This window comes from Elephantulus edwardii, unplaced genomic scaffold (assembly GCF_000299155.1).
Source record: "Elephantulus edwardii isolate Elephantulus edwardi_28Jun2011 unplaced genomic scaffold, EleEdw1.0 scaffold00124, whole genome shotgun sequence".
Taxonomy (NCBI): domain Eukaryota; kingdom Metazoa; phylum Chordata; class Mammalia; order Macroscelidea; family Macroscelididae; genus Elephantulus; species Elephantulus edwardii.
In genome coordinates this window covers 5,648,610-5,661,737 of record NW_006399874.1, presented here as the reverse complement: position 1 = coordinate 5,661,737, position 13,128 = coordinate 5,648,610, and the positions used below count along the sequence as shown (strand labels likewise).

The following is a 13,128-nucleotide window of genomic DNA, read 5'->3' as shown; positions in this document are numbered from 1 at the left end:
TAGGATAGGGATCATACCGGTTGTTCATATGCTTGCTATAAGTCATAATCACCTCGATGGCACCTAACTACAACAATAGAGTGGCACAGTCACCATGCTTTTCAACTGATTGATTTACCAGATCGTTAGAGGTACAGAGATTACAATCAGCTGAAATGTTGATCATATTCATTATGACTAAATTATTTTATTTGGCAAATTTCAATGGACAGTGTAACAATAAAGAGAAATAAATTTATGGTATTTTCTTTACAATCATCTTGTTTCATAGAGCCTTGACCATGTTGACCAGTGTTTATTTTCATGGCTGCCTTAATCGAGGATGTTTTCAGCTCTCCCTTACTAATGTAGTTTATAAGAAGGAAAGAAAGATATTTTTTTAGACTAAAACTTTAGTATTACACTTGATAACCATTGTCTTTTCTTCAGACTATTTTCTTTGGGCTAAACCTGCATGCAGACATCTAACGCAAATTGTTACAAACTCCTTTTACTTAGATTTTACTAATCGCTGTGTACTAAAGCAAGAAATTAAAACTGATTGCTTAAGCTGCTAGACGTTGCACATCCCCTGTGACTTTGGGTTTTTATTGACAATTAGAGGATTTCTTTCTTCATCTGCACAGTTTGGAGACTCCCAGCAACTGCGGCTCGTTCGGATCCTACGAAGCACGGTGATGGTCCGTGTTGGAGGCGGATGGATGGCACTTGATGAGTTCTTGGTGAAAAATGATCCTTGCAGGGGTAAGAAACTGCTTATGTCAAGATAATAACACTTTGAAAACGTGTCAGTTCTTTATAATTTTCTAGCTGCAGAATCATACTAGGTATAATTTGCATCATGCACTCCAAATAGTAAGTAATTGTTTCATAGCTCTGTCAGGCTGAAGTTCTCGGAGAACTTGTGATGGTCATGTAAACCATGTTCTTTTCATTGTTTTGGTTGGGTTTGGTTTTTTTTCCCCCTCCTCTGGTTAAACATGAAATAGGTAGGCAGGAAATACTAGAATAGTTTTCATTGATGAAACCCTCTTTTCTGTGAATTTCAAAACAAACACATACACCAAAGGATTTCATTGATCATTAGAAAGAGGGAAGGAAACTGAGATACTGAATTCTGGGGAAAAAAAAACACAAACAAAAGACCCACTGTAAAGTAACACTTCAAAACACTTAAGTTTTTATGAAACAAAACTTAAGTAGGAAAAACAATATTTTTAAAAATGTATTGCCAACTTGACCCTTGCTTGGAAAATACCAATCAGAAATTAAAAATAACACTCTCCTTATCTACCCACCTAAGATTAAAGGCTTAGCCTGGCTTTTATATTACTTTAGTTTTCCAGATCCTGATGTCAACTTTTAAATCCTTAATTGATCCACATATAGTTATCAAACTGTAATGTATAGTTCCTTTTACTGTCCAGGCCCAGTTTTCTTACTTGGGGGGAAAAAGGTAACATTTTGATTAGCCTATGAGCTCATTTTCAGTCTTAAAAATGGCAAATATTTGTGCCCATGCTTCCTTAAGTGCTACCCAGCAAAAGGATAGGTTTTCTCCATTGCGGCTGGTTGGTTTCTGTACTGTCATCTGCATATAGATGTATCCGTGTAGTAAAAAAACTTTTCTGCTAAGACTACCATGACTGTAATAACCCATATGCAGTAGCCCTGCTCTCTGCAAGTGAAATATATACCGTGACAGAATATCCAGCCTTATTTAATAATTTGAAAATACTGCAGGGTTATGTAGCTAATTTATTGGAAGAAAAGAGTTGGGATGTGTATAGTGCCCCGTGGCATTGCTTAGGAAAGTTAGTCTGTCTGCAGCAGTCTTCCAGATATTCTCCTTATTGAACTGAACCTTTGAGTGCTTCCTTTCTTGATGCAGCATTCTTCTAAAATGTGTGCTAAAGGCCTGATCTGAGCACCTCTTGCATAGTCAACTACTGTACTTTGTTTCTCCTCTTGCTAACAGTATTCTTTAATGTGATTGGTATCCTGTGTCATTTTTTCTAGTTCATCATCATGGGAGTAAAATGTTACGTTCGGAATCAAACTCTTCAATTACTACTACTCAGCCTACTATAGGTTGGCAACCCGTCTCTTTTCCTCTCCCCTTCTTTCTTTTTCTCTTCCCTACTTTTCCATTCTTGCTTCAATGATTTGTTTTAAAATAATATGCTTCATCCATTTGCATATGGCTTAACTCATATCCCACTGAGCTGGTGCTTCCAAATTTGAGTTCTGAAAATTTGACACACATTCAGTGTGCTGCAAATGCAGGTGTTACATAAGTGATCAAACACATGCTAACACAGTTGCTTCTCTGGTTCTGGTGGAGTGTTCTCTGTGTGCATATGTGTTTGTATGAGTGCTGCATCACTGATTACCTCATGGGTATTTGGGTCTGGTGTTTGTTAATTGCATGTTGGTAAAACAGAGTTTTGAAGGCATACAATTAAAATACTAGCTGCTTCATTTAAGTGAAAAATCTGGAAGTTTATTATATGTTGTCATCATAATTAACAAACCATCTCTTGCTCTGTCTAATTCTTATTGTGTAATTAACCCCAATGTTAAAATAACTGGGATTCTCCTTACCTCAGTAGTACATGCAAACGACACAGTCCCTGCCTTACTGGCTTGTCTTCTCAGTGTGGTGAAAGGGCAATGAAACCATGTGGGCATCAGTCACTGATGGATTAACAATATTTTAGCATGGGCTTTCCATTTTCATGCTGACTTTTTTTTTTTAAGTAGTGGTTATTCTTGCTGGTGTCTAGTGCTAGAAGAAGCACACTTTTTTCCCCTCTCCTTCCTAAACTCACTTGTATCTAAAAGGAATGCATTGTAAAGGAATGCATTTAACTTTTTGTTATGCTGAGTTGGAGTTGGCATGGCAAAAAGATGCTCTTGAACTCCTCAAAGTGGTCCCTGGTGCCAGATGGTGGCTCTTCACGCAAATGATTGAGCCCCCCTTTCTTCCTTCTTTTATCTGTTGCGTCTGTCTGTGACCCAGCTAAGGGAAGAACCAACATGGAACTGCGCGAGAAGTTCATTTTAGCAGATGGTGCCAGTCAGGGCATGGCTGCCTTCCGACCCAGGGGCCGCAGATCCCGCCCATCGTCCAGGGGAGCTTCGCCCAACCGCTCTACATCTGTGTCCAGTCAGGCTGGCCAGGCAGCCTCTCCACAAGTCCCTACCACCAGCACACCCAAGGTAGGACTCAGGAGGAAATTCTGTTTTCCTTTTCTTAGCAGTCAGTATCTCTAAATTATACTTTTTAATGCTATAGGTCTAGAGTTTAGAGGATTAGCTTTCCTCATTATCTATCCCTTCTCACAATATGGGAAATGGTAAAAGTGTATGGGTATGCATATGTGTATAATGTCTGTGGAGGCTACAAGACAAAAAATTTTGGCCTGTGTAAATAGATATAAAACATATGTACATGGATAGTTGGGGTTTTTTAATATATGCTTTTGCCATGGAGTTTATAAAGATTATCTGTTTAGGGATTTGGTTGCCATCCAACTTTTTTTTTCTTTTTGAAGCTTCCTTCACTTTTTTCTTCTTTTTGAGTGTATGATTTGTCATCAGCTTTTTCCATATATTTTTTCTTTTATTTTTTTCAGCTTTTTCCATATATTTTTAATTATTTGACCCATCCTTACTGTGAAATGTGACACTTTGCTTTGAATATCTCTTCGTGTGGCTTTGTTTTTTTCACCTGTTCTCCTTTCCATTTGATTTACCATTGTTCCATACAGATTCTCCATCCTTTAACACGCAATTATGGTAAACCATGGTTGACAAACAGCAAAATGTCAACTCCTTGTAAGCCAGCAGAGTGCCCAGACTTTGCCGTGTCATCTACAGAGGTATTGTAAGGCCCCAGATTCTAGTCTAACCGTCTCTTCTTTCATTGACATGACCACAACTAACATTATCCCTCCACTGCCTTAAAAAAATCTTCTTTTGTTAACACTACTTCCTTTGAATAGAGTTCTGTTCAATAGATACCAGCTCCGTAGTTCCTGGCAACTTTGAGAGTAAAGGGTCATTTAACAAATGGATAGTTTATAACTGACTAAAAGAGTATTATTAGCTTAAAATATTCTCACTTGCACACCTATAACACTTCTGTTGTTTTCTTGCTCATATTTAACTACAGTTTTCTCTCAAGAATTTAAAAGAGGAGATTATGCCCAGTCCTAACTAAAAGTCCTTTTAGGGAGATGTTACGCTTTTTCTGTGAGATATGATTTGGACAGGCAAGGCGCAAAGTATTAGCTTTGGGTAAAGTGCCATTTGTAAGGAAATGTCCTAAATTAAAAGAAAGTTTATTGAGTATTCACTGTGGGCACCTGTGGCACATATTCTCAAGTTGTCAGTCTTCATGACAGAAAGACTTAGCTATGCAAGAACCTAATTTGAAGTAGGTAATCAAGGTAGCATTATTAGATTTGAATATATATGAGGCAATATGCTCAGATGATACAAATATTATCACAGTCTATCTGGTAAATACCATTTGATGATTTGATTCAAAGTGACCATGCTGGTTCATCTCATCTCACGTATGCCTAGTATGTCAATGTTCATGCATTCCATTTCATTTTTAAGAATTTCCAGTTGTCCAACATTCAAACTGTGTACATTCCATGTTCCAGTTATTAAGCAATGTTTGTTACTGTTTTTCCTCATTTCAGCTGACTTTGAATCTAAGCTCTACCACTACGCTCCTATAACTATCCTCATTCCTCGAGTGTTCATAGGATTTTCAAAGGCCTATTATTTAAGAATTAGGTGGCCCATTCTGCTTCCTAGTATATCTTAATCATGTTATTTTTTTATACCAGTGGCACAGCTTTCAGTATCACAGAAACCCAAAGTTATCTCAGTACAGCAGACTTTACAGACAAGTGCTGTACCACTTAGAACAATGTTCTTCCTAGACACAATTAACACCCTCAGCCCAACTGACTTTAAATACAAAGGTATTTAAAGGTCCTGCTTGATTTAAACAAAGGTTCCCAGTCCACCGTTAATTGTTAACTAAATCAAAACAATCAATCAGTTTAAAATTGATTGTTAACTAAATAAAAATTGACCAAACAGTTTACACCCAACTTTCAGTTAAATCAAAATAACCTACCTGTCAGAATCTAACTACTTCACACAAGCAGCTCCAAATACAGGAGACTCTTAGGCAGGACACATTTGACTTTTAAATAGAGACCCACCAGGTCCTGATTGAGTTAAACAAGAGTCTTCCAAGATGAATCCTGGCTGAAAGCAAGGAATACCAGAACAATATCTATTTGTACTTTATTGACTATGCAAAGGCGTATGACTGTGGATCATAACAAGTTGTGGCTGACATTGAGAAAAATGGGAGTCCCAAACCATTTAATTATGCTCATGTGAAAACTATACCTGGGTCAGGAGGCTGTTGTGTGACAGAGCAGGGGAACAATGTATGGTTTAAAATGAAGAGTGTATCAGAGTTGTAGTCTCAACCCATACATATTTCATCTGTATGCTGAGCCAATTATTTGAGAAGCTGAATTTTATGAAGAGGTATGTGACATCAGGATTGGAGGGAGGCTCATCAATAATTTTCATTATACAGATGACACTACCTTGCTTGCTGGAAGTTAGGAGACCTTAAAACACTTGTTGCAGAAGCTCAAAGAATGCAGCCTTTGATATGGATTGCATCTCAATGTCAGGAAACCAAAAATTCTTACTGCTGGACCGATAGGCAACATAATGGTGAATGGAAAGGAGATAGAAACTGTCAACAGCTCCATCTTGCTTGGATCCACAATTATCCCCCTTGGTAACAGCAGTCAGGAAATATGGAGGTGCATTTGCACTGGGAAAATCTGCAATTAGGGACCTCTCCAAATTATGGAGTAGCAATGATGTCCATTTGAAGACTCAGTTGTGTCTGGTTCAGACCATAATCTTCTGATCACTTGCTGTGCATCTCAGAGTTATACAGTCAATTAAGGGATAAAAGAAGAATTGATGCCCTTGAGCTGTAGTGTTGGAGAAGAGTACTAAACATCCTGTGGGTGTCCAAAAGAACAAACAGCTATGTCTTTGAGAAGCTGCAGCCAGAGTGTTCTTTGGAAGCAGGAATGTTGAGGCTTTGCCTCACATACTTTGGGCATGTTACTAAGAGGGTCTATTCCTTGGAGAAGGACATGATGCTAGAAGAGAGTGGAGAGTCCGCAGAGAGGAAGACCCTTGGTCAGGTGGATTGACATGGTGACTGCTTCAGTGGGCTCTAATGTGTCGGGAACTGTGAGGATGGCACAAGATGGAACAGATTTCAGATCTTTTGTTGATAGGGTTGCTATGACTCATACTTGACTCAGTGGAACCTAACAACAATAACATCCCATAAATATCACACATCAGATATTTGCCTTGAATTGAAAGCCAACAGTGTATCATTTTTAACAATTGTTCCTAAATTATTCTCTGTGAAAAAACAGATGCAAGATGATCTTGTATTTGCTTAGAATCACAATATTTAAGGAAACTAGTTACTAAATATCTTTTTTTAATGTCATTTCATCTTTAAGATACACATTATAACCTTTAGGACAGGATTCTAGTATAAAGTCATATATAATCTTCAAAGTGTATTTTATAATTACAGACTGCTTTCTCATACCTATCATTTTATTTCATCTATACAATAAGAAAAGAGTTCTGGTGGCCTAGTGGGCAAGAAGAATTTGCATTCTCAACCCAAAATTGGTTGGTTGAAATACAATAAAAATAGGTAGAGAAAATCTCATTACTCTTACAGTGTTGTGGAAATTATGGCTCATGAATCAGAGAATAGGAACAGAAATAAGCCATTGTTTTGCTTTTTCCTTAATCCTTCCTCTTCATTTCCATTTGCCCCTTATTCTTTTTTCAATTTTTTTAATTAATTTCAATGAAAGTTTACAGAGACTTTGGATTTTCATTCATTCATTGTTGCCCTTTTCTCGCTGCTCCCCCTCCCCCCCCCCCCAGTTCACTCTTCTCTTTGAAAAGTAAAAGAAAAATTCCTTCATTGGTATACAATCCCTCCAACCCCAGTCCACTCCACTATGCACCTTTCATTGTGGACTCTTGTCATGACAATAATACCTAATCATATATCCCTTTTAAACAGTTCTCTCCCTCATCTGTTTCAGTGCAGGACTGACATCAGGGTTGGGGGGAAGATAAGAAAAGAGGGGATAAATAATGTATAATGCCCTGTATTCTTATGCCTCCTTTCAAGAGGAGAATAGTTAACATACATTACAACTAGGAGATCTGTCATTTGTAATGGATCTATTGTAGCAAAAGTTGAAAATCTTAAAAGATACTAATCTTGAAGAAAGGAGACTCCTCCAAATCCAAGTCTCTTATTTTGACTCACGTAAAACTGTATTTCATGTCAAATAACCTCAAACAACAAAATAAACCAACCAAAACCAACCGTATCCTGTGAAATTATTTTACGAATGCTGGGTAAGATTTGTGACAATGAAATCAAAAGAATCCGAATGTTCTGAGAAGAATATTTTTGGTTTTTCATGGTGATAAGATTTGCCACCTTGAGTGGTATTATTCATAGTATATAGAAACCTCACATTCTCCAGGATTGTTTGGGTTCATTTGAAGTTATATCTGACCATAGTTGTCAAATTTTGAGCAAATCACTTTCTTCCTTTGGCTTTTTTCTCATTTGTAAAAAGATTATGATTAAGTTAGAGTGAATTGTAGCTAATGTTTAAAAATGTGAACTCTGGCGGCCTAGAGGCAAGAAGCTGTGGTGTAATCCCAAAGGCATGCAATTCAAATCCACCAGCTGCTCTGCAGGGGAAAGACGGGTAGTCTCCTCCCGGGCAATTAAATGCCTCTAAAACCCACTCCAGGGGTCAGCTATGGGTCTGTTCCAACTCGACAGTACACAACGATAACAATGTTTAAAAGTATTTTTTAATTACATTTTTATGTTATTGTTGTTGTGATATACAACCCTGTGAACAACAGATGAGGACCTGGCCCTATATCCCACCATCATTATGATCTCCAACAGTCTCGAGCCATTACAATTTCTGTGTCAATCCATCTTACTGAGAGACTTCCTCTCTTCCTACTAGATGTACTCTTTCAACTTCTGCTACACTCAAACTCAATTCATTGCCATCAGGTCAGAACCAACTCGTAGCTGACCTTCTGTCAGGTTTTCAGAGGCTGTGCCCATGTTGGCAGGATATAGATAGATGATAGATAGATAGATAGATATTGAACCAGTTGCCTTTGGATTGGCATTGCAGCTCTTTACCCAGTAGTCAACCAGGCTCCCAACTATATAAAATATATATTGAAGGTCTTCCTCTCTTTCTACTGTCTATTCTATATACATTATATATAGGCTATCCCCAGATTGCAAACAAGTTCCATTCAGGTCTATCTTTAATGTGAATTTCTACATAAATGGAAACAGTGAGGTACAGTTGAAACCTGAATATCTGTTAGACAGATTTTTGACTCAGTATAAAATGTACCTTTCTCTTAATAAGAAAACATTAAGTGGACACTTCTAAATATGATAATGCATCTTTAGCATGTAAAGACCATAAGAGTAATGATTATGTTTTGATAAAAGTCACAAAGTAATATTCATTTTTTATTATTAGCCATTATATGTACCTTAAATATTTGGTATAATAGGCTCTAAGGATTTAGTTTATAACTTTGATTGCATGTAAGCCTAGGTCTTAACCTAAGGACTATATAAAATAGACTGTATACAGACTCTATGTAAAGACTATGTCTTTGAATATGTAAAATATGTGTAAATAAATAATGTGGATATTACTTTTAAAGGTATCAAAAAGAGTCACATATGCCTCATGAAACATTTAAAGCTAACAGGGGAAAATTAACTTGAAAAAAATCACATACTTGGATTAATTTCTTCCAAGTCGCTGCCTGACTGACTTCATTGAAGAAGAATATTGTCAGCTTCCCTTAGACTTCTCAGATTTATTTTTTTTAACATTGAACTTATTTTTTAAATGTTACTGTAAACAGGGAGAAATGCGTTTATTTGGACTTAAAAATCTTACACAAACTATAGTCACTTTAAATGCCTGTGTTATTGTTGTTGTTGTGTATTGTCAAGTTAGAACCAACTTATAGCTGCCCCTCCATCAGGTTTTCTGAGGCCTTAAATTGCAGAGGAGGAACCTGCCCATCTTTTTCCCACTGAACAGCTGGTGGATTTGAACTGCATCCCTTGGGGATTACAGCACAGCTTCTTACCACTAGGCGGTCAAACCTCCATTTAAATACCTCTAAGAATGTTAAAAGAATTATCCACAGAGGTGCTAGTTGTCTTGTACGTAGGGACCATAGAAGATGAGGGATCTAAGAAGTGTGGTACAGTACACCTTTTTTTTTTTACACATAAGTATGTTTAAATGGTAGTATCTATTCAGGGAGCACTGGTGGCCTAGTGACAAAGCTACAGTGCAATCGCAAAGGAACAGACTTCGAATCCACCAGCTGCTTTGTGGGAGAAAGATGAGCAGTCTCTTTCTGTGTGATTAAACTGCCTCTGAAAACCTGCTGGAGGGTCAGCTGTGAGTCAGTTCTGCCTCAGTGTTGCATAACAGCAAGTCATTATCTCAATTTTAAAAAAATTTCTACTTAGTTCACCATTCTGAAAAAGGTTTATTGACAGCAGATTTTTTCACAACCCTGTCTTGCTGTGTACACCAAGCAGTGACCATCATTTAGTAGCAGTGGATAGGAATAGCTGTTATTTGTGATAGCTTCGTTGCTCCGTCTATGTAGGAGTACCAGTGTTATGTGACATTTAATATAACACTCTCCTACCTCTGTAATACTTATTAATAGTCTGAAATGTACTAACATACTCACAGTTTAACTTTTCTCCTTTCCCCTTACCATCAGTTTGATAATCCTTTGGGGAATCTACATTTTGTGTGTTTGTTTGCATGGGTAATTATATTTCTCTTTAAAAGTTGCCTTTGCGTTCTGGGTCTGAAATTAGGGAAGAAAAGCAAGTGAGAAATCTGTGCATTTACTTGAAAACTATCTTCCCCACCCTTCCTTAAGAGGTCTGCGAGAAAGTTTTCCCTTATCAGTGAAGCAGAACACTGTGTTGAAATGTCTTCTTACTTGGTTGAATGCAGGGAACACCAATACAAGGGAGTAAGCTACGACTTCCAGGCTACTTATCAGGGAAAGGCTTCCACTCTGGAGACGACAGCGGCTTGATCACAACTGCAGCATCCAGAGTCCGAACACAGTTTGCAGGTGAGTCTGATACACGTCTCTTTCATTAGTGGGTTTTGCAATTGGATCTAAAAAATGAAAGCCCTCTTTTTCCTGCTTAACTGGTAAAGAAAATCCTGATTGAGGATGCTGTGTTGGTTTTGCCTTTTTTACATGACATTCATTCATGCATTGCCGTAGATTTGGAATCAACTTACAGCAGACCGTCTAACCAGTTTTTAGAGACCTAATCACATGGCAGGAGATTGCCATCTTTCTCAATGGAGCAGCTGGTGGACTCCAACTGCCTACCTTTGGGCTGGCAGCACATTTCCTTGTCGCTGGGCCACCAAACTGCCTGAAATGTACTCGAGTCCTCCAGTAAACAAACAAAAGTGCACTGCCATCTAGTTGATTTAACCCATGATGACTGTCCATCAGGTTTCCAAGGCTGCAGATCTAAAAAGGGAGAAGACCACCATTTTTTTTTCTTCTTCTGCAGAGCAACTGGTTGCGTTTGAACTTCCAACCTTTAGGCCGGCAGTTCAGTCCATTTACACATTATGCCACAGAGGCTCCTTCTGTCAGTAAAGGCACAAGATAAATGAATCTGGGGAATAATAGTAATAATAGTAAGAAGATCCTCTGGGGGGAAATACCTACCAAAAAAAAAAAAAAGATGAGAATGTGACAGGAACGGGAGGAATTTCAGTAGTATTATAGCTTTACAAACTAGTAGGCCTTGGCTCCTTGCCTGGAAGTGCCACCAGTTCTGACCGTAGACGGTTGGAAAACTCAGTCTTTCCTGGGTGCTTGAATTTCTTCACTGCATAGTGAGCATAAGGCCTAGGCTCCTAAGCTCAGGAACATGAAGCTGCTTTAACATTGCAAGTTTTATCATTTCAATTCCTGGATGCTTTGATTTACTTATCAGTGGACAGAACGTCATAGTTGATCCACATTTGCTCTGTACACATCCCTGGGTGTATTTGTCAACTTTGGAAAAGATTAATTTTAAGTGACAGGTATGTCCCTTTCTTAATGCCTGCTTGCAGTAAATGGAATCCTGTCTTAAATGTCTTAAACCTTTTCTCTGTAAGTTTAGCTTTTTAAATGTGTGTCTGTTGAGAGTGAGGGTGCTGACAGTGATGAAATGTCAGGCTGGTTCTCTGTGGCTTCCAGATATGATCCTAATCATAGATCCTCTAGAATCTCTGAGTAATTTCCTAGGTGTCAGGAAAAGGTATTGAGGTGAAAGGTTTCATGGATTGGTTACAAATAGACCCAGGAGTGAGAGTTACTCATCCTTACGCTCTCTCCTCAGATTCCAAGAAGACCCCCAGTCGACCAGGAAGTCGAGCCGGAAGCAAAGCTGGAAGCAGGGCCAGCAGCCGCCGAGGCAGTGACGCATCAGACTTTGACATTTCAGAGATTCAGTCCGTATGCTCAGACGTGGAAACTGTTCCCCAGACACACAGACCTACGCCCCGAGCAGGTTCTCGACCATCCACAGCCAAGCCTTCCAAAATCCCCACCCCTCAGAGGAAGTCGCCTGCCAGCAAATTGGAAAAGTCCTCAAAAAGATAGTGCAATTGGTTCCACCATGGCCCTTCCATGAGAATTTCTTATTTAAGTTTGAAAGATGTAAGATATAATGTAGAAATAATTGTGAAATATGGCTAAGAGGTGAGTTTAAAACACTGCAGATGGCCTTATATGTGTATTTGTCTTTTTATTTTATTTGTATAATTTTTTTTTTTGTAAAATACTCGGGAGTTAAAGTCACATCATATGTGAGGGGGAAGACAGTTGAACATGAACTAACATTTCTGCACTGTAATGTGTAGAGCAAACACTAAATCAGTTACTGTATGTACAGGTAAGTCTGCATCCTGTCGGCCAGGTCACCACATGAGTGGCTCACATGAAGGATACCTCATGACAATTTATTTTTTATGGAAACTCTAAAAAGCCAAATCACACAAAACAGATCTATTTTGAGATTATTTATAAATGTACACTGAGAAATGAAGAGCAGAAAGGCAAACACCTCCACACACACTTCTTTAAGCAGTTACCTGACTAAGATCTCACAGGAAGTGAATGGTAAGCCCTTGCCAGTACTATGATACTCAAGTACCTTGCAGCATTTCTGTGCCATTGCTTTAAATAAGACCAGAGGAGTCCTGGATATTAGACCTATTATACTGTAAGAATATAATTATAAAAGTGCATTCATATCAATGTGAGGTTTTCTTTTGCTTGAGTGGACAGTAGCACCTGTATCATTGAACTCATTTTGTATCAGAGCAATTTTGCTTGCAGAAAGCTATGAAATAAAAACATGTCCTTAACTACATTGCTATGGAATTAATTTTTTTCCCCCCCCAGGGAAAAAGCAGTGTATTTTTTTATGAGTAGTATCGATTTGGAGTGACCAAAAGATACTTAAAAATGGGTTTATTTTGATTTCTCATCTGAAATAATCATGTTCTGGTATTACTATCTATATTTAATAAATATATATACATTTTAATTTATTATGTATACTCACATACTATAGAAAAGCATTAGTATGCATTTAATAAAACATATTCACTTGAACATATGGATACCTGGTTATTTAAAGTGAACCCTTTTCTGGTGATTTTTTTTGTTGTTTTTGTTTTAAATGATTCTTATGTCTATGACATTTTTACAGATAAATAGATCCAGCTTAATTTAAAACACATAAAAAATAGGAAGTTATAATAAAATAATGCACTAGCGTCACAGTGATTAAGTGTTGGGCTACTGTATAAAAGCTCAGCAGTTTGA

General features: G+C 37.8%; 1 protein-coding gene across 3 annotated transcripts in view; it reads left to right on the top strand.

Moving 5' to 3' along the window:
• Window positions 1-12,667, top strand: part of DST (dystonin) — a 674,592-nt gene extending 661,925 nt beyond the window's left edge. For all 3 annotated transcript variants that reach the window (XM_006893143.1, XM_006893142.1, XM_006893144.1), the window contains 5 exons: window positions 627-744; window positions 3,023-3,222; window positions 3,774-3,884; window positions 10,230-10,353; window positions 11,636-12,667. In XM_006893143.1, coding sequence (XP_006893205.1) covers window positions 627-744; window positions 3,023-3,222; window positions 3,774-3,884; window positions 10,230-10,353; window positions 11,636-11,898 — 816 coding nt within the window. In that variant the 3' untranslated portion in view covers window positions 11,899-12,667. The remainder of the gene's footprint in view (window positions 1-626; window positions 745-3,022; window positions 3,223-3,773; window positions 3,885-10,229; window positions 10,354-11,635) is intronic.
• The last annotated feature ends 461 nt before the right edge of the window (window positions 12,668-13,128 follow it).